The following is a 22,176-nucleotide window of genomic DNA, read 5'->3' on the forward strand; positions in this document are numbered from 1 at the left end:
TCATGGTGTAGCAAGGGTAATAAGGATAATAAGGATAGAGAAGAATGATATGCTAGCTATCAGGACAGCTGGGTGAACTGCCTCTTTGCCTTTTCATTCACCTTCTGGATTTTTTAATGTTCTCACCAATAAAATGGGGACAATACTACTGCTGAATTCCTCCCAACTTCTTATTCTTATACAGGAACTACAATAAAGCAATATCCATAGAGACTCTGAGGAACATAAAGCAACGTGCATGTAGTATCATTTATTCAATAAATATTAAGAGTACTGTATATGAGTCTTGCCTTAAAGCCATAGTTTTAGAAGTAATTATAATGATTCTAGCATTTACCCATGGATACTATGATTGGGAGCTTTTTCATGCCAAACAATTAAGCATATTTGCTAAAATGATCCACACTGGGTTGAACCACAGTGGATCTCCTTAGCCTATAAAACAATAAGTTTTGATCTATCATATTCATAAAATTGTTTTTGAGGAAAAGAGAAAGATGCCTAGTTTAAGAATTATGGAATACCAAAGATTCTTTGTTTTCACCAGAATTCAAGATGGTTCCCAGCGTCCTCGGTTCTCCTTTCTGGAAAGTCTGCTCAGGTACCCATTCTTATTGCACCCTGCCCCCTTAGTGGTCTGATGAAGGGAATTGGAGTAGTTGAGATGAAACTCTTCAGTGGCATCTTTGTGGTAAGAATCATAGAATTGAGATAGGCTAACATAAGACATTCTTGGGCTAAGATATTTTTAAAAGGTTGGTCTTTTAACCTTTTGCTGTTTAAGAAATATTTGCTACAGGTACCATGTTCCCTTTTATTGTTCTCTGAACTAGTTGGAAAATTAATTCTGGAATGACGTCACATCTAGGACTAAGAATTGATGTTTTAGGAAGATGAGGCCAGATTTAAGGAGGGAAAGTATTACCGAGGGAACCGGTATGGAATAAATGTGATGTGTACATAAAGGACAATTTAACCTTGCACGCACCTTTTATTATGTAGAGTTGCCACAATCTGCAACTTAAATCACTAGAGAATCCAGACAGACAATCAAACTTCCAAAGGGCCTGGAAGAAGGAAAAGGTGTATTTTTTATCGAGGTCCTGGGACATGGGGCCAGGAGTGCTTTTTACCACACTGTTGCTTAGTCACGTGGTATATTATTCACTTCTAGCACCCAGGTTGCAAGACTTCTGTTGCCTTCTTTAAAAGTTCTCAAATTTCTCATGGAAGTACCTTGACTAGACAAATACCAGTCCGTAAGCATTACTGTGTAACATATCTCAATGCCCAGGCCAGAGGTGATATTTTAACAGAGCTACAGCATGGCAAGGTCACTTCACTGAGAAAAAAAAAAAAAAGTGGCCCTATTTTTCATTGTGAACCTGAACTATATTTGGAAATTTACAAAGGAAACCTTTCTTTGAAGATTGCAAAACAAAGGCAGAAAAATAGAGCCTTGAAGGGAGGCAGCATTGCATAGTGGTTAAGCACAAAAGCTCAGGGGTCAAAAGGACTCGTCACTTTTACCAGCTGTGAACCTGGTACATTACTCCTCTGAGCTGTAAGTTCCTCATCTATAAATTAGAGATCATAATCTATACCTTAAGAGAATTCTATAATGTAAGGAGTAGGTAAAATCATGTATTTGTAGTTATTCTTACTGTACTTGGAAATAAAATTTGAACTTAGGTCATGCAGACAATTTAATCATTCATTCGCACCCAGGCTTTGAAAATCTCATGCTGTTCACTACTGCCTTCGCCTGTCAACATCGTACCCATCCCAAGACCAGTTTAAGTACTACTTCCTACATGAAACTTCCTCAGCTCCACTCACGCTGCCATCATCTCATGCTCCTTAAATTTCTGTAGCCTTTCATGTCTGCACATTTCCTCTACCAGTGCTGTCTTGCTTAGTTAATGTATATGTCTTGTCACTCTCCTAGAATAAAACTTCTGAAAGGAAGGCTAACTTATACTTATGGGTATCTTCACTGTGTCTTACACAGTGTTTTTTATATGCAAATATTGATTGAATAAAAATAATTCAAATTGTACATAAGTGTACACAAAAGATATTCGTCCCCCCCGCCCCGAAACTGATAGGTTCTCATTGCCTCAGATGAAATAAGGGTGATAAATATATAATAATGTATAGAGTACTTCCTTATAAGGAATGTCCAAGATGGGGAAGAACCATGGCCTTTCATCTGAAGAAAACTTTTGCAAGATTATATAAGTAAAGCTTTGATATGCTATGAAAAAGCTATGGGCTTTTCTTATTTTTTGCTGTTCTAATCACTTCCCTATTTTCATCATCATGAAGGTAGAGATGTGTGGTTTCTTAAAATGAATCTCCTCTTTGATATTGGATTTCTTTGTGGCTTTGAGGAATCACTTAACCTTGTGGCCTCAGTTTGGTCATCTGTATCATGGGGATAATACTTTGCCACTTATGTAGTTAAAATTAGGTAAAGGGGTTAAAGTACTTTGGAATATCTGGGGGAGTAAAGGAGATATTAAGTTTCAGCATTCATATGTCACTTTACATTATTATAATTCCTGTGTACTTTAAGCAGAAAGTTTGAGTTTTCAAAGACTTTTTCTTACCAGTACTTAAAATTTCAACCATAATAAAGTATTTAATCATGAAAATTTGTCTTATTCATGATAATTGAAGAAAAAAAAATCTTTGTCCTGCCTTTTGCCTTTTCCAGGTTTTTAAGTTTGCTTGAGAGTGATTGAAAGCCTCTAACTACTTTTGAGAATTATTTGGAGTAATCATCAGGGATATTTTAGAGTTTCTTGAAAGTTCGTCTTCTTGAAACTTATGTTTCTGCCTAAGCCTTTGCCTTTTTCAAAGATAGTGAATGATACTTAATGTAAATGATCTACACCAAGTACAGTAACTCTGTGCTTTAGGGATTCAGAAATGGGGGAAGAGCTGTACTGTACACATTGTGTATAGTACAAGTTGAAAGTAATTGGCAATTAGACACTTGTTCAACTTCACCTAGAACCATAGAATTTCAGAATAGTGTTCTGAGAATCTTATAGTCTAATCAATTCCCTGTATCAGCTGAGAATGTGTTTGGCTGTAAGTAAAGCAAAATATGATTAAATGGGTCATTATTTTTTTCATGTAAAAACAAGTATGTGATTCAGGACTGTTATGGTGGCAGTATGATGCCATCAAGAATTGAGATTTATTCTCTTAGTCATGCTTTGGTGGGTCATTTTCATCCTTATGCTGTGACCTCATGGTCACAACATAGCCACTGCCCTCCTGCCTTGCATCTGCATTCCAAGCAGAAAGATAAAAAGAAGAGGCAAGAGTAAAAAGTGCCTTTCAGCTCATTCTGCCACCTTGTGTAGAATCTTACATTGCATGGTTAGAACTTTGCCACATGATCACCTCTAGCTGCAAGAGAAGCTAGAAAATCTAGATTTTTTTTTTTTTTATTGCTAAGCGTACCACTTAGGGTTTTATAAGTAGATAAATAGAAGAAAAATATGACAGTTAGCAGTTAGTAAGCATCACATATTACTCTTACAGATGAGAAATCTGAGCTGGTTAGAGCCAAGACAAGAAATCAAGTCTCTAGTGCAGTGCTTTTTCTACTATATCAGTAGGTTCTGCCATTTTACACCCAACTTGGAGAAATAAAATGCATTTATTTAAACAATTAGCTTGTTTTTACATTTTTTATTAGTCAAAGACAATGCACATCATTTAGATCTTTTGAAAAACATGACCTAACTATGTTATCACACTCTGTTTTTCAGTAACGGCCATAAACGAATCACTTGGCCTTTTTTATTAGACCCATGAATCCTTGCTACTTATAATGCAAGGTTTCTATTAGGTGCAAGTCACCTCAGAAAACAATTTTTGAGGGAAGCGTGGCTTCTTTAAATATTAAAATTAGCTCAAAGACTCCCATTATTGTCTGGGGACCCATTTATGTTTTACACAAATATTTACGTACAGGGTGCTCTACTGCTTGCTGAATAAATGGAAAACTTGGATTCTGGCCTCAGAGTGCTTGCCACCTGGTAGATGACAGGACAAGAAAACCAGAAGTTGTGTTGCTGTGATAGGGGAAGCACGGGGTACTCTGAGGGATAAGGCCATCCTGATAGAGAACTACTGTGTCATTTGACACTGTACAAGTCCAAACAAGCATGAGACTTAACCTTTATTCTCAGACAGAGTACCTTCTCATTGTGAGCATGCATAATAAAGCCACAGCAAACAAGTCGTGCTTTCAGGTAACTAAGTACTGAGGAAATGAGAGGTACAAAATGTGAGCAGGAGGCTAAACCTCCACTTCTTTGAGTCAAAGATACACATACACAAAAAGGAGTTTAGAAATAAAATTGCCCTGATTCTGAAAATATGGGTAAGATATACTAAAACAATAGCCACATCAACCAAAATTTATTGTGCACCCTTCGAAGAATCGTCCCAGTTTTCGTTTGGAGTCATAGTCAGAAGTTCACATGCTCTGTAAACCTCTTTAATTCCGTGATCCTGTGGCCAAACAGGGAACCTGCTCTTAGCGATGAAACCTATGAGGGTCTGCAGTTAACAGTGTCTCCCAGCTGGGCCAAAAAATATATACTGAGGAGAATTATGAGAATGAAGGAAGTTGAGGTCACCAGGTGGGGTGGAGGAGTGTAGATTTATAGACAATAATAGAGGAACAAGGAAAGAGGGATAAAATAGGAAAGCAACAGTTATCCCTAGATAGTGGGGCCTGTTAGAGCAGGGTCCATGTCTTTATTCTTCCTCCCTATATCAATCCCTTGGCCTTGTGTCTGGCGTAGGGAAAGCACTCAATAAATATTTGTTGAATAAATGAATGAGTGCATGGATTTGATGGAAGGCAAGCAGAAAGTTTGGGAATAACAGGGGAGTTCTCTCCATACCCCACGGAATTTTAACATATTATTCAAGTGCATGTATTTTTGGCAGCATTGATGGAGGCACATAGCATGTTGAATAAATGCTCAATACATTTTTGCTTGGTTCTAATTAAGAATGCCTACCTTGATAGTCATCAAGGAAAATGCTGAGCTCCAAATGATTTGGTCTACTTTTTAAGGAATATTTGCTGTAGTATTATAAATTCTTCCATCCAAACTAAGGACTCTCCCAAAGGAGTATTCCCTAGTGCTTTATTGTTACCATGCCATCGTGCCCCTCCCTTGGCAGAGGTCCCTATACCTATAGTAGCAAATTTGTTTAGCTTTCTCATATCACATCTGCAAAGTTCTTTGCCTTTTAGGAAAGCTTTTAACTGAGTTGTAGAAAAGCTGGTGCCCCTTTCAATGGAGCCGAATCTAATTTTTCTCTCCTGGTTTAGTGCAATTGAATCATCTCAGGAAAATGAGAAGCAATTAAGTACCTGTTGCTAACAAGGTGCTGAAATAATCTGCCAACAGACACAAGGTGTTTATTTATTATTGGAGTATGTCATTTGAGAAAACATTATGTTGTCTTTCTACAAAAAGAATTGCTAAAATTGATTTTTGAATGCAGGTACTTGTTAGGTAGACCTAACAAGTAGCACCTTTGAGGAGCATTGAAAAGAGAAGTCACAGGACTTGTAAACATTGGTTAAAGTTAGCTCAAGTGCCAATGCCTAGCCTGATGGGAAATGTTGTTGATGGGATTTGAAGGAACTGGATAGTAAAAAGGAAAAGCAGCTTTTCAGCAAAGGCCCTTTAAGTCCCAGTTCAGGAAATTATTAAATTCATTAGGCAGATACTTACAACCAGCTATTACTGTCCAGCCAAAGGAAAAAAACAATGCCAGCAAATGTTTTAAAACTACGACTAAACAAAAGTCAGGAAGCGTGTAATTAAAACTGTACCTTTATTGTATTGTAAAGAGTTTCACTGTGACATGGAAAATATTTAAAGGAGAAGGCTGGTTAGCTAATCTGTCTGCAAGGGAACTGCTTAGTGGAGAACTACCCTAAATTAACTGTAAGGCCACCCACCGAGCGAACCTCATAAAGGTCCATGGATGCTCAGCTTGGTGTTGTGTAACTGTTCAATAATTACTGGATAAATGCATAACTAAAAGCTCTATTACACTAATAATTTGTACTGAGATAGATGTGCAGGATACCCTGCTGGGTTAATTTGTCATCCCTCCCACCCCACCCCAGCAAACTTCTAAAGAGAGCTCTTCTGCAGTAGAATCCTGTTAATATGTTGTCTGAAAGAGGACAGGTTAGAGCAGTAAAACCAATTGGACCTTTAATCCCTTAAAGAGGCAAAATGCCCCTAGGGTGAGAGCCAGAGAGAATAGGGTGACTAACCATATGGACCTAGATTTAAACTCATCTTGACAAAAGAAACTGCTGTCCCTTGGAATTCCTTCCCACCTCCCTGCTCCCCACCACACACACACACACACACACACACACACACACACACACACACACACACTCACCATCGACCTATACATGCATACACAGTGAAGGCGATGGTTCTGAGAGAGGTTTCTTAGAAGTTCTCTCATTGATTAGACTTCTGGGTATCACTTGCACTATAAATCACATAATCAGATAAATCTCTGGCAGTTCTTTTTTTTTCTGATTTAGCTTAATAGCTTAATATAATGTTGATTCCATGTTTAGCCTTAATTATTTTCCTTTTTTCAGAGTAGAGTAGAAAAATTCAGTATTGGACTTGCATTCTCCTCTTTATGTGGAATGTTTTCTTCTTATGTGGAATGTTTTCTTCTATCATACACACACACACACACACACACACACACACACACTTCAAAATTGCTGTTTTAAATATGAAGCTTACATTTAAGCTTCAGTGCAGGGTTTTCAACCTCCCCTATTGACAGAACCATAAATCATGTTAAAGTTAAGTGAATTACTGTAGCATGAAACTGTAGCTTTAACAATGTTTATGTAGTATCAGCTTATCATCCATATAAGCAAAGGAGGGTGAGCACTGATATTCAAAATGGGAATGTACGGCCCTATTAATATGGTTGCAATATCATGGAAAGTCACCCATTTCTTGTGGCATCCTTTGCATTGTTGAAACTAGTATATTTAATCACGTGTATGGAACGTTTTTAAAATGTATATTTCTGAAGTAAATTTACATTTGTCATTTGCCATTTCTTCATATTAAATGGCGCTTGCTTTTTATACCCCAAACAATTCCTTTTTCTTATGTGCAAAACACGTTTCTGGAGCATCGGAGTGGCCAGGTTGTATTATAATAATAAGGGACCTGTGAAAGGAAATAAACCATTTGACCTCTGAAAAATAATTCAAATGGGAGCATCAGAGTGCAGTGAAAGAGCATGGGCTGTGGAGTCAGCCAGAACAGAGTTCAAACCCTGGCCAGCCACTTGGGATCTGTGTAAACTTGTGCAAATCTCTGACTGACCTTTTTCTTCCACCTGTACAAAACCTTAAGGCTCTAATAGGAGAAGGCAGTGAAATGACATATGGAAAGGGCTTGGTACATAGTATATTACGAAATGTTAACTATCTCTCAGATTTCCCTTGTCCACATAGCATTATTTGCTTTCTTTGTATGTGGTTCTGTCGAAAGGATTCTCACGTCCTTTATTCCTTACTCCCTATTCCCAGTTCTCTCTTTCTACCTGCTCCTGTGGGTCCAGAAGGAGAGTGTGTGTCTCCTCATGATGGGGGAGGGGGCATGTATACCTAGAAGAGAAGGCGTGCTCCCAGGGAAGTGAGCCAGCCCTGTTACCTTATCCCATCACTCTTGTATGGCTGAAAGAACAGGAGAAACTCCCCAGCAAGCAAGTGGCCCCTCTCCCATGGGTAGCCCTTTAGCCATGGTGGAGACTTTGCTGTGGCATGTCTTCATTCAGATATGGCTCTTGTTAAAGGGAGAAGCACCTTCACTGTTTACAAGAGTCTGTTGTTTACAAGAACCAATTCAGCAAATAATTATTGAATATTTATCATCTGCCAAACACTATGCTAGGCTGTAAAAAATAAACTAAACAAGACAGTCCTGCCCCTACTATCTAGTAGAACAGACAGACATTAAACAAATAATTATTACTATGATGAGATTAATGAGAGGGGCATGCACAGAAGGGTTGATATAGTGCAGGTATTTAAAGGATTTGTGAGGATTTGGATTTATTTGGGTTGTTTTGTATGGATCCCTTCTATTGGCATGCAGTGTGAACTCAGAAAACCTTGGCATCCCAGAGGAATATCTGTAGACCTTCTTGAATCCTCACATTCTTAGATACCATAATACAAGTTGTCGAATAGTTACAGACCCAGTAAGGAAGAGGGAATGTGTCAATAAAGACTCTTTCAAGTAAAGTATTCTTACGAGTAAAGAAACCTAACCAAAATTGCTTAATCACCCCTCTACTCCCCCAAAAGAAAATCGTGAGTTGGTGCATGTAACTAAAAAGTCCAGGGGCTTATGGCATCAGGTAGAGCTGGGTCCAGATGCTCAGGTGATACCTTCAGAAATCTGTATAACTCTTTCTCTCAACTCTACTATCCTCAACTTCACTCTTATCTTAGGTTAAATCTCAGATTGTGGCACAAATGATGAAATCAGCTCCAGGCATAATTCCCACCAATTTTACAATCCAAGAGAAAGAGAACAGCTTTTTCACAGTGGATGGAGGAAAGATCCTACGCCTGGATACTGATGACTCTGATTGGCCTGGTTTGGGTCATTTACTCATTTTTAAAACAATCCTTATGTTTAAAAGGTAACAGGGGTTCTCAATGGTGTGGCCTCAGTCCCATGCCCATCTATGGAGTCAGGAGGTAGGTTAAGTCCATCCCAACCACACAGACTGAGGCTGAGGGAAGGAAAATTACCCAAAGAAACGTTAGAGCTCTGTTTGCAGGGGAAAGGGTGAAGGACTGTTGGGCAGGTCCACTGCAGGAGATAAACACAGTGCAGTCCTGAGCACTGGGCAATGAGCTCAACTCACTCACTAACCCTGTGACTTAGGGTTTGCAGAGCTCAAGTGAATCCTGGCTTTAGAAAAGTGATGATGAGTCCATGCCACGGACCTCCAGGTCAATGAAAACAGTTGAAAACAGTTCAACAATTTTTAAAATTTATTTTATTGTTTTCAATTATATTTGACATTTAATATTACATTAGTTTCAGGTGTACAGCACAGTAGTTAGGTATTTATTTAACTTACAAAGTTAAATAAATAACATTACTGACTATATTCCCTATGCTGTACTTTACAGAGAGGATTGAGTGTAGCATACTATCTGGCACATAATAGATTCTCAACACAGACTTTTTAATTTTTCAATTACAGTTGACATGCAGTATTAATTTCAGGTGTGCAACATAGTCAACACATACTTTTTACATGAGTGAGCCCCCAAGGTACTAGGTGTCTACACACACTAATTCTAATTCTTGGGGAAATTTTTCACATTCATGCTATTTTACCCAGTTTACACACAAGCAAATGCAGGCTTGGAAATGTTAAATAACTTTGCCTACATTAACATAAGGAGTGAATGATTTCAAACCCAGAGTAATCAAGCTCTAAAACCCATACAAGACATATATTTTTTATTATGCAGTAGAGGAAACTAAGGAGCATAGGAGTCTGACACTGAGCTAGTGGATATTTAACCTGGGATAAAAACTTGATCCCCTCTGTAAAGTACAGCATAGGGAATATAGTCAGTAATGTTATAATAACTATGTGTGGTGTCAAATGGGTACTAGCCTTATCGGGGTAATCACTTTGTAAGTTATATAAATGTCTAACTGCTATGCTGTATACCTGAAACTAATATAATATTGTGTATCAACTGTTAATTTAAATTTTTAATTAAATTAAATTTAAAAAACTGGATTCTCTAACTTCAAACACTGGACCAACTGATTTTTTTTCATACTTCTTCCCATTGTGTGAAATCTACCAACAGTAGGAATGAGTCCTTACATTTTATAAGTTGACTTTGGGAAGATATTTTGAATTCAGGGGGATACTTTGAAAGTAACCTATGCTTTAGTAATTATGAGGCTCAGAAACAGGAACTTAAACTGCGATGTGAGCCTAATAATTGGTGATGGGGGTGGGGTGCTGCAAATCAATAGGTGGCTTTGTATTTGTCCTGAGGTTTGTTTGTTTATTTGCTTATTTTTGCCTTTTTGTTTTTAAATGTCAGCAAAGACCTGCAAACAGTACAGATTCCAGCACTTGGTAATCCCTCATGGGACTCTAGCGCTTCCACAGATTTTACGTTGAAATTCTCTTTCGCAGGACTGCAGTTTATAATTCCAGTGCACTTCCAACATGTCATTAGCGAATTCCCTGCCTATTTCTGTTAACCTCTGTAATCATCCAATCTATGATGGTGGGTTTTTTTAATGTTGTGTTTTATTTTTTTATTCTTCATCTCTTGTCTCATTGTGTTGCTTGCATATTATGTAAAAGCTCAAGTTCCCTTCATGAAACCGGAGTCCTGTCAACTTTGCTTATTAAACAGTCACTCTTCATATCTCCAATAATCACAGCTGTTGTGTGGTATTTGAAAGCATTTCACATCAGCCATTATGGCGACTTAGGCAATTAGTGCGTAAATATGGTAGATTTGGAGAAGAGGTCCTGTCAGAATCCAAAGGCTGGAGCTTTATCTCATGGAGCTTGAACTAGCACTCAGAGTTTTTTAAACTCTAAATATTTCAGCCTTCCCAAAGCCCAGATATCTTAGAGACTGAGTCTTATATACCTTAGGACTTAATATCCCAGAAATGTTTTGAAAAATAATTTCTTTTAATAGGCACAAGAATTCTCTTATTTCAGATTTTTTAGATTTCAGTGTTATTACTATGCATTGATTGTACTGAATTATTTGTAAATGTTATCCCAGAGACTGAATTCTGTACACCCACTGGAATTTAACGCTTGGTGAGCTTTAGCAATTGTTTAGTTCAGACTCCTCATTTTGCAGATTAAAGAATTAGAGGAGAGAGAAGTTGCCCACACTTCTAAGCCAGGTAGTGATAGAAACAAAACAAAAACGCAAGTCCCTTTAAGTAGAAAATTTTCCTAAAAAGTACCCCAGATCTTCTAAAAAACTTTTTTTTTTTTAACATTTAACATGTACTATATTTCTGATAAATAACTTCAATAATTAACTTGGTGGGCCTTAAAAAGGAAATGATAGAGATTTCTATTATATGTGGGTTCAGGGAGACCATGAGGAGGCCGTGCTCAGAAAGGTTAGGTCAGAAGTGTGCCTGGATATCAGGAGTCTACGTGGTGGAGGGAGGTCGGTATGGATGCTTAAGAGTTATAATTCTATGTAAAAAATAGAGTCTTAAATGGAGATAGCCTCGTAGTTCTAATTTTCTAGGTCAAGTGTTAGAGTGTGATATTTAAGCAAACGTAGGGATTCAAAATATATTTGTTCAAAAAAAGAACCTATATAGGCCATTATATCTATGACTGTAAGATCCAGATTATTGCTATTGTTGCTTTGGTTTTACATTTTGTTGTTTATGGAATTTTTTTTCAAGACCCTCCTGTCATATCCATACTGATAATACATACTTTTTCACCAATTTTATGTGTTCATTTGTCTGAGAGACAGGCAACTGGCACTTCTCTTTCCTCCTGTGTCTTCTGTAGTCAGAACAGGTCCACATAGGAGCAATTACAACTTATTCATTTTCCATCTCCTTCCTTACTTATAATGGTATTACTATTAAAAGAAGCTATTTATTGATCACTTAACCATATAGTCAAGAACTAGGTCATGTGCCTTATATACAATGTCTCACTTAATCTTCATAACAAATCTATGAGTTATCATTAGCTCTGTTATACAGATGGCAAAACTGAGTCGCAGAGAAGTTCAGAAACTTGAAGCAGAGCTGCTAAGTGATAGAGCTAGAATTAACCATGTGTACCTGACTGCAAATCCATGGTCTTCATATTATACCACGCTACTTTTCTGACACATATATTTAAATTGAAATGATATACACACAGGTATAAGAAACCAGCAAAGACCAAGGCATGTTGGTGTGATAAAGGTGGAAAGGGACAATCAAAGAGCTACAGTGGTGGGGGGCAGGGGTAGGGGGCTGGGTGGAATGGGAGAAGGTGGCCAAAAGGTATAAACTCCCAATAAAGAAAAAAAGAAAAGCAATAGTAGATAGTTAGTGGAGATATCAAAAGCAAGCAGATCGCTTTGGAAAGCTTCAAAAAGGTGCAGCTTCAGCTTCAGCAGAAAGGCGGGCCAGGACAAGGATACCCATCTGGTAGGGAAAAGGTCGAAGAAGCAGTGATTGTCAGGTGCTCCATCAAAAGCAATGGCAGGTGTTTGGAGAATGAACAGGAATTATGTGGGTCTACACCAGGGGCCAGCCAACTGGCCCACAAGTCAAATCCAGCCCTCTGCTTGTTTTTCAAAAAAAAATTTTGTTGGAACACGGCCACATTCATTTGTTTATATAATATCTATGGCTACTTCCGTACTATAGTAGCAAGTTGAGTCATTGCAACAGACACCATAAGGCCTGCAAAGCCTAAACTATTTACTCTCTGGCCTTTACAGAAAATGTTTGCCAACTCCTGGTCTAGACTGTAAGCCAAGGCCTTTGAGCAGGAAAAGTCTTTAAGTAGCTCAAATTGATCTCAATAAAAATTGTAAAAGACCTTGGCTGACCTGCGTGTATCTCTCTCTCTCTCTCTCTCTCTCTCTTTCTCTCAATTTCTCCCCCTCCTTCCCTCTTTCCCTCTTCCCCTCTCTCACGCTCATCTGCTTTTCCAAAAGACATAGGAATTTGATTTCTACCCCAAAGAGCCCCTTAATTCAAATGGAATAGAATATATGAACCATCTTGGAAGTCTACTGTAGAATAAAGTTACTTTGTCTGGTGGCAATAATATAAAAATGTTGGTGTTTTCCAAGTCATACAATGTCATATATTTCTCTCATTTGACATATCCAGGTTCTTTCACATGCATCTCGGTAACATTCACAATATGTATTATATGTTTTGAAAACCTTGGCTTGCCTCGAGTCAAAGATTTGTTATTCAGAAAACATTCTGCCTCCTCAAGTTTTGAAACTCATTGCCCAGTCTCCTTTCCCTGTCTCTCTGTTAAAATAAATCCCATAACTTCAAACTTCTAGGCTTTCATAAATGACAAGTCTGACTCATGCATGATTTATAATAATAGCTATGGACCATTAAGATAGATTTCTCAGCTTTAGGCAGGCTATAATGGTGTTATATGTTGTGGTTTTGAACTTCTGAAGAAGCAAAGTACATAGTAGTTGACAACCCAAACAATTGAAGTCCATTTGCCCTTATGGAAAGCTTTTTTTTTTTTTTTAAGTGCAGTTTTTTCTTTCCTCTTTGTTCTTTTTAGAGCTCTGCCTTATTAAAATCTTTACTTCTAAATATGAGTAGTCAGGAGTTCTCAATGCCACCTTTTGCACTGTGGAAATGGTTATTTTTGTCTAAAGAACATCTTCCTTCTGAAGACAGATGAGTCACTTTTTCTTGTAACGGTGTTAACAGAGAGAAACAGTTTGGACTCTCACCTGTTGCTACTGACTTAGTGTTGATTAATGGTAAGACTGTGAAGTTTTGCAAACACTATGGCTTAGGAGTTATCATTCTGTTCCGTGAAGGAAGAAGGCCATATGTGATAATGCATTAAGAGCACACTGTACCTGAAAGGGGATTAGATTTTATTGTTTGTGCCACTCTCTTGACAGCTTTTCAAGGAGTCTCCCACAGAAGCGAGACTAGGATTTAAGGGCTGGTGCGGGGAAGCAAACGCTAACACAAAAAGAATTTGACTCTCTGTCCAGTCTGTGAGAATCTGCAGCAGTTCACGGACAAGGAATAAAGTGATTAAGACAACGTCAGGGTTAAATACGACATATTTCAACCCATGAAATTTTGGTTTGAGGAAAAATGTAAGAAGGCTATTAGAATTCTTGGAGATTGAGTTTGGGTAAAATCGCTGAAAATGGTAAGGAGGATTACTTTCTTTTATCTCTTTTTCTTTCCTAAAACTTAGAATGAAATACAGGGTTCCCAACCTATCAGGCCACTCCTCCCTGGCACCATCTTCTTTGAGCTAGAATATGTGTCTAAAGGCACATATAACCTCCACATAGTGAACTCTCAGACTAAGAATCACTTGTTGCATCATATAAGTCTCTCAACATACACAATAATATAGTAATAACCTTTACCTTTCCTCCCCCAGCCCTAACCAGTTCTACTTTAAAAGAGGAAGCATTTTTTCGTAAATATATATTATGTTAATATGTATATTTAATTATATTAAATTTTAAATTTTTTTCTTACAAACTAAAACCGAGAGTATTCTAAATAATTGGTAGTGTGTGTGTGTATGCGCATGCAAACAAATAAACTAACCTGCCTGACCTACTTTCTTTTTGTTAAGTATCCAGTAATATGATCATTTTGTAATAAATAACTGAGCCCTACATCCTTTGGGAAATTCTAGTTCTGTTTCTTTAATTGTGGTGACTTGGTTCAGAATTCATAGGCAGTGCCATTCCAGCCAAGAAATCCAATCAGATTTCCTTCCTTCCCATCTTGTTTGTATTTTCTTTGTGAAAAGCCCAAGCAGTTGTTTGAAACAAGTCTGGCCTGTGGTTAAAGTTTAGACCAGTAGTGAGATCTATCTAGAGGGGAGTGTTTCTGACACTCTGCTGCTCCTGGCCTAGGGTCCTAAGAGTATTAGACCCCAGAAGCAGCTAATTTTGTAGCGCCTTTTAATACACAAAATTGTATTAACATCAACATGGATACAGATGGATGCACTGCAATAAACTGTAACCACTTGAGAAAAGCCTTTATTGACTCTCGAGTAAATAATGCACATTTTAAAAGATCTAAATATGCATTTACATAATGTGCTATAATTTTTATTGAGTCAACTACTCACATACACATCCATAAGAGGTGTTTTTCTCCATCAAAAATTTGGAGTCATACCATTCTTTGTGCATTACATTAGCACCATGCCAGATTCACAATGGTAGTTTCTCTTTTACATGGCCTGATCTGACAGTATCAGAATACATTTAATGAGTTTTATTGGTCGAATGATTGATTGCTTGATTCATTTAACCCTTGACATTTTCTAAAATGATTTGAAACTACTTAGATGAAAACATAGGTACCCTAAATACATTTAATTTCAGATAAAAGAGAGAAAACAAGAAATACAAAAGAAGAAAAACCAAATTTTGACATTGCTGAAACCTTAAGTCTGAGCTTTAGAGCAATGACTACAACTAGCAGGGTATCCAGAAAAATAGCATGTATTTCATTCATAATGTTTAACAGCACTTTGCAATGTCTGTAACACAACTATTTTCTGTTTGAAGAAATTGAAGCTCAGGATCTCGAATGATTTATATCCAGTTCTACAGTGAACTAATGACTGAACCAGAAAGTCCAAGCAAGGCATGAGAAAGCAGGGGTTGTGAAGGATGACCCTATGAAATGCAGACTCGGCAATTGTCTAATTTGAATCTAAATGATTTCCTGGTATTAATTAAGAATTAATTGATCCTTATAAATTAGTCATTGTAGGATGAACTCCATTAGTACCATGTATTCTTAGGTTTGTGTTAAAATAAACCCTACACCACAAGGAAAAGGTGAATAAATTATTTTTAGTAAAATGTAATGAAGAAACTAAGGTCTAAATTTAAGTTGTTAATGATTTTCTTATACATGTTTAACAACAAAACAACAAAAAGAAGGCAAGAATGTTTATTAACAATTAAGGGAGGGATTCCAAGATCCTATTGAATTGTTTTCTCTATTAAGTTTAACTTTGATCTGCCTGTTGCTCAAGTGAATTTTTTCCCTTGGGCAGCATTCTCTGTTGGTCACCACAGTTTCATAATCTTAACAGTCATTCATCACTTTATTGAGCACCTGAAGCATTGCCACTTTATCATTAAGGTCTTCTTCACAGGGGCTCTTAACAACAGAATTGCCACCTTTGTGGTTGGCACGCTGCAAAAGTTGAGTATATCATTTTGTTATGCTCTGTATGTTCCCAGCTTCATTTGGAAAATGCCACATTCCATCTCTAATAACTATTCAGTCAAATGAAGGGCACTAGGTCAAAGTTTCTTGCTACCAGCAAAGAAGAACATACCATATCAGATGGAAAAAATTCCTTTCATTTTTTTAAAGCTAATAGCACGATTTGCAGAGTAAGAGATGACCAGGAGCCAATTAACTTTTCACCTTTTGTATTTTAACTTGGAGACAAAAATGGATCCCAAGATTTATCATTCATTGTATGAAGTCCTAAGTTTGACCTGTTTTTCTACAAACTCCCTGGCTTTTTGGCAGGTGAAAAACAAATAACAACAAAGTTTGAACAAAAAGGTTGAAGTCTGTATTTATTTGTATGGTGATTTTATTAATTTCTGAACTACTCATTAATTCAATCCTTCATTGTACCTTCAACAAATATTTACTGAGTACCAGATACTATTCTGGGGATATGACATTGAACTTTTAAATGAACAGAACTATTTACAAAAACAGAGAAGACTGAGAGAAGAACAAGTATGAGGAGTAGAAAGTGACAAGAATTCTGGTTTGAATAGGTTATGTTCAAGATGCCCTCAATTGTATGATGGAAGACAAAACTTTGTCTGTGTTTGGCTCAGTGTTGTATCCCAAGCACAAAGTAGGAGGCTATGAATATTTATTGGATAGGTTAAAGTTTGCATGAATGAAAGGATCCCATCAGATCATCTGCAAGACATGGACTGGACTGTTGCGTCTGCTCCAAACCCCCATTTTCACACTTTAAAAAGTACAGATATTGTTCAGAACCTCAAAGTCCTAGCCATTCAAATTATTGGTCAAAAAAGGCCACAGTTCTAAATATATCCTAGTATGGAACAAAGAACCTGCACCCAGGGTTCAATAGGGATGGATCCTTTCTTATAGCCCTCAGCCATGCCAATGAGACTGTGGTAGAAAGTGTGGCCTGTCTTGCTTAAGTTCCTCTTCAGTTTTATGAGTCACTCTTGGTATTAGGAAAGTCTTATTCTCCAAAAATTTGGGTATTCCTTTGTTTTTTCTTTGCAGGGGCTCCTTGAGTTTAAAGATTTAAACTGCAAACAGTAAGGAAAGATAAATACTCTCATCTGCTTGTACTTGGGAGCTGTTTCTCTGGCCCTCATGAGAGCCATCTTGGCGTTACTTGGTTTGAGTATCTTCAGCCCTTCCCGTGTGCTGCTCTTATCCTGTAGCAGGTTTTATCAATCAGCCTTCCAGCTCAAGGGCAGAAGTTCTCTCAGAAAAATTATGCAGCACCTCACATAAGCTTTTAAATTTAATGTAAGCTGCTTCTTGTACCAATGAAATTTAGCAGAGTTCAAATATAAAGGAGTAATAGTTGTCTGAGTCTTTTATCCGTTTTTATGAGTGGAAGGCCAGCAGTTTAGCAGGGGTCACTGCCTACTCAACCTGTGGGTTCCCCTGCTCTAACATTTACGTGTTTCTGAGTTTGGCTTTAAAATGGCAAAAAAAAAAAAAAAAAAAAGAAGAAGAAAAAAAGGCAACATAAACCTTCCATGTAAAGTGAGGCATTGAAATTGCACAGGTTCATTAAGTGATCATTTACTACATACTTCAAAAAATTTCATCCTGAATTAGTCCCTAGAAATTTCCTTGAAAGGGGCATAAGACTTTTAACAATGAATTATTGTCTACGGATAGCTCAGCATGAAAGGGGATCCATATGTGCAAACTAGAATTTGTCATATGTAATGTCAGTTAAATCAGGTCTAATCTACCAAATACATTTTTTATTGCTTGCTTCATTAAAAAGGCTCTTAAGGTAATGAATAATCTTCAGCTTCACCAAGGATTATTAATGCCTTTATAACTCATGTCCACTGAAAATAGAAAGACAGCTTGAAACTCTACCCTAATCTAACCTCCATGTTTGTCTTAGAGCCTTAAAGAAGAAAATCTATCAGACCTATCCAGTATTAAATTCAGTCACGTGATTGATATTATAAATTGGGTCAGGAGAAGAATTTTTGAAAAAGGAAGTTGAATAAGGTTTAAAAGCTGTGGCAAAGCTCGTTTTTCTTTCATAACTCTGTTGTTTTCTTTCCTACAGCAAGTCCACACGCAACACCATCAACTCTTCATTTTCCAACATCACCCATTATCCAGCAGCCTGGGCCTTACTTCTCACACCCAGCCATCCGCTATCACCCTCAGGAGACGCTGAAAGAGTTTGTCCAACTTGTCTGCCCTGATGCTGGTCAGCAGGCTGGACAGGTGGGGTTCCTCAATGTAAGGAAACCTCTTTTTTCAATTTCTTTAGAAATATTAACCGAATGTAAAAATAACAAGGGGAGACCTTATGACCATGTGACATTGTGCTCTAATGTTGTGCTGACTGATTGCAGGCAAATGTCATATTTATTCTAGATTGTGGGAAAGTTAACTTACTCTAAGAGAGATTGGCCAGGGTTTTAAAACAGTGTTTGTGTTATGTTTGCAACTGTCAAGCTTATGAATATAAATCATCTCAAGGGTGAACTATATAACCTTCTAAGGTCTGTGAGCTAATAATTCCACCTCATGCATACTAACCCTAGGGCTCACACAGTTAACAAAATAGAAAAAACAAATAATTTTAAATAATGATTGGGGGTGGTAGGGAGAGGTAAGAGGATGAAGGAGCACAGATGTTTCAGATCAACTAAGTTGATATTTTTTTTTAGAATACAGTCTTCTAACACTTTAGATCAAGTTGACCAGTACTTGAACTCAAGATGCTAGAAGTACAGTTTATTATGGTTTGTTATTTCTGCAAGTAGTTATCTTTCCCACTTATCTTTGTGTAAAGCTAAACAGTATTCAGTAGTTTCAAACGAATGTTTTCATTTTTTTCTCAAATAAACCAAACAATCACAATTTGAAATAATATTTCAAATGTAAAAGTGATTTTTAAAAATCACAAATTTTTGTCAAATATAGAACTAAATGTTTACAATGCATAGCTGTATCCCAAGACAAATAATAATAATAACGAATAGTAAATAATGACCAGCATAAAGCCAAATGTGATTTTCCTTTTTCTCCTAATAACTGCACATGAGCCACAGATGAGCTATAATTATTATTGCCTAATTTAAAATATTATATATATATATATCACATTGCCCTATCACTGATTTTCTTCCCTTGCAGAAATACCTGATTCTGCATATCTGAGACAGAACAGGCAGCTTTGACTAATGTCTGGTGATGTGTTAGCAGATACATTTCTGTCTAGACAACAAATCAATATGGTGCCTTTTTCTTTTTGCTTGTGTATTCATTTGCTTGGCTTATTCTAAAGAATTCACTTATGGACTTTTAGCCCACTCAGAAATAACACACAGGCAAGTTTGTTGGCAAGAAAGCACAGCATTCTGATTGTCAGATGAGATAGTCTTTGAGGAACAATACTAAATATATAAGTGAATGTTGATAAGGAAGTGAGACTGCTTTTGCAGAATTATTAAGCTGAAATTTAAAAGCCTGGGACAACAGCATCAACTTCAACTAAATTTTGATTCAGGACTATAGTCTAAATACGAGTTGTTATTGTTGGTTGACCAGTGTCATCTGAAGTCTGGAGTCAGAAAAGCCACTTGGGAAACCAGGAAAAAGCTGAATGACCACCAGCATCAAGCATCTGACTTTTAGATTTCTAATTCTTTTTTTTTTTAATGGTCTTGACATCATCCTATATTACTGTCAGATGCCCAGTTTTGTATTTTGATCAAAATTTTATAGAGTTGAAGGCAGATCTCTTCATGGGACCATTCTGAAATTTTTGAAAATAAAATGGATTTTATTGCTTTCTTCAGAGGGATACTTTCTTTTGTTAAGAGCTGTTATTTGGTTGTACTAACATCAGGCAGCCAAATAAGTATGACTCTTATGGCATATGCTTATATAATTTAAATCAAAATTAGAAGTGATATTTTTTTCTTAGCAGAATTTTGACAGCTGAATTCTAAAGTTTCTGTGCCTGATGTTATACAATATGTGTAAGAAATTTTTTATGTTCACAACATATTTATTAAATGTTATATAATATCAACTTTGAGGCATGGAAATAAAATATTTTTAATCTCAAAGGCATATTTAGGAAACTTTATTATATCTATATAAATAGACATGATGGAATAGTTCTGCAATCCATAAAACACATATATTAAATAAATATTTAATAATCATGAGAATGATGACAAAGGTAGTAGTTAATACAGAATCGAAACATTCCAATCAAAAGTTGACAGGTCATTTTGCAGAGCCAGATGCAAAGAAGGTCAGCATAATTCAAAAGATAAGTTTGGGATGCATCAAGCATGTGTGCCTGAGGCTGTACTTTTGCTTTAAGAACAACCCAACAATTCTCCATCTATGTGCTCTTATGGAAGGATTCAAGCAGCTAGAATACTTAGTAATTTACATAAAAGGTGCCTAAGGAATCTTTTGTTTTCAGAAGCAGCTAATGGCTCATGTCTGTTTCTTCTTTTTCTTGTGTGTGTTTTGTTTTGTTCCCACCCATGCAGCCCAATGGGAGTAGCCAAGGCAAAGTGCACAACCCATTCCTTCCCACCCCAATGCTGCCACCGCCACCACCACCACCGATGGCCAGGCCTGTGCCTCTGCCAGTGCCAGACACAAAGCCTCCAACCACTTCAACAGAAGGAGGGGCAGCCTCCCCCACCTCACCAAGTAAGTATGGCTAAGACAAGGCGCCGGTCACTGATAAAGCTCTACGCACTTGAATGCACACCCAAGCTTGGTACCTCACTGCATAGGCTTTAGCAGTAGGCACAGATCCCCAGCAATGACTGTAACATGACTTTGCCAAGACAATACCAGATCAAAGGGAACATCACCCTAGGGTTCTACCAACTATACCAGATGTGGAAACAATGGGGTGTTCGGGTGGGAAAAATGGTACAACTACATGCCCAGGATTGAAATCAAGTTCATGAACTATTACATTTTGCCTATTATCTGAGTAGCTTTGAATGCTGCCCTCATGATCATCAAATATCATCTACATGTATGAATTTGTGTTAGCAAAACGTTCTTCATACTTCTCTAGAGCCCCACCTTCCAGTAATTTACAGTCCAAGAGAAATGTACTTCATGAGCATAAAGGTTATACACCTTCTACATCAAATAGAAAAAAAAAATACGTCAAAGTAACAATTCAAAAGTCTGTACACTGAGCATTCACCAAGAGTCTGGTGAAGTGATCTGATGAGTTAGTAGCCATGGAAGTTGCATGGCTAGGCTTGGTAGCAAGAAGAGATAAAAGATAGAATTGGATGGAAAGAAAAGAGAATACTTGGCTCTTCTCTGATTAGCCTGAGAACGTGTGATCAGACAACACAGGTTTTTAAAACCTTTTTGGATGATAAGAATCATTACTTCATGAATTAGAGGGAGAGCAGTTCTTTAGATATTTTCTGATATTTTAGAGATGACAAGGGGCTAGAAATAGCCCAAACACACAAAGTTAGCTTTTATTAGTACCTGGAACAAGGACAAAAAGAGTGATGCCTGGAGGCAGAGTTTCCAGGTGATGGATGGACTACTTAATCTTTACAAAGGGCGGATGAGCACCTTCCTAAATCTTTACAGAGGGATCAGAGTATAGGAAAGGATATGTACTGTCACAGTGACCCTAATGAGAGGAGGTCTTCAAAAGAGGTGAGGCTAGATGCAAGAAATTTATTGAGGTCAAGATTAGAGTAGACCAGGAAAGAAATGTTAAGATTAAGACCTTGAGCAGCAGTTAGAAAAGTTGAGTGGAGAGAAGCTCAAGGAGGGCTCTTTTGTAGACAGAAGCTCTGGGATTGGACAACCACTTAGATGAGTATAGTGAAGTTTCCTTACTTTCAATGTTGGGGACATAGTGGCATTGGAAGAAAAGGGACAGAGAGGAAAAACGAGCCTCTGTTGACACTGTGTTTGATGGATTTATTTCTGGGGATGCTAGATCCAAAATGTCTAGAGTCCTTCATGGACATGTATCTGAGGATGAGCTTTGGGTTATCTAGTATTTATTCAT

General features: G+C 37.3%; 1 protein-coding gene across 8 annotated transcripts in view; it reads left to right on the forward strand.

The window, feature by feature from the left end:
* NFIA (nuclear factor I A) overlaps positions 1 to 22,176 on the forward strand; it is a 352,559-nt gene that overhangs the window by 278,256 nt on the left and 52,127 nt on the right. For 4 of the 8 annotated variants that reach the window (XM_036228703.1, XM_036228911.1, XM_016140367.2 and 1 more), the window contains 3 exons: positions 548 to 601; positions 18,202 to 18,380; positions 20,660 to 20,825. In XM_036228703.1, the coding sequence (XP_036084596.1) occupies positions 548 to 601; positions 18,202 to 18,380; positions 20,660 to 20,825 (399 nt within the window). The remainder of the gene's footprint in view (positions 1 to 547; positions 602 to 18,201; positions 18,381 to 20,659; positions 20,826 to 22,176) is intronic. The other 4 variants (XM_036228766.1, XM_016140371.2, XM_016140372.2 and 1 more) reach the window with 2 other exon arrangements.

The sequence above is a fragment of the Rousettus aegyptiacus genome, unplaced genomic scaffold (genome assembly GCF_014176215.1).
Source record: "Rousettus aegyptiacus isolate mRouAeg1 unplaced genomic scaffold, mRouAeg1.p scaffold_m13_p_1, whole genome shotgun sequence".
Classification (NCBI taxonomy): domain Eukaryota; kingdom Metazoa; phylum Chordata; class Mammalia; order Chiroptera; family Pteropodidae; genus Rousettus; species Rousettus aegyptiacus.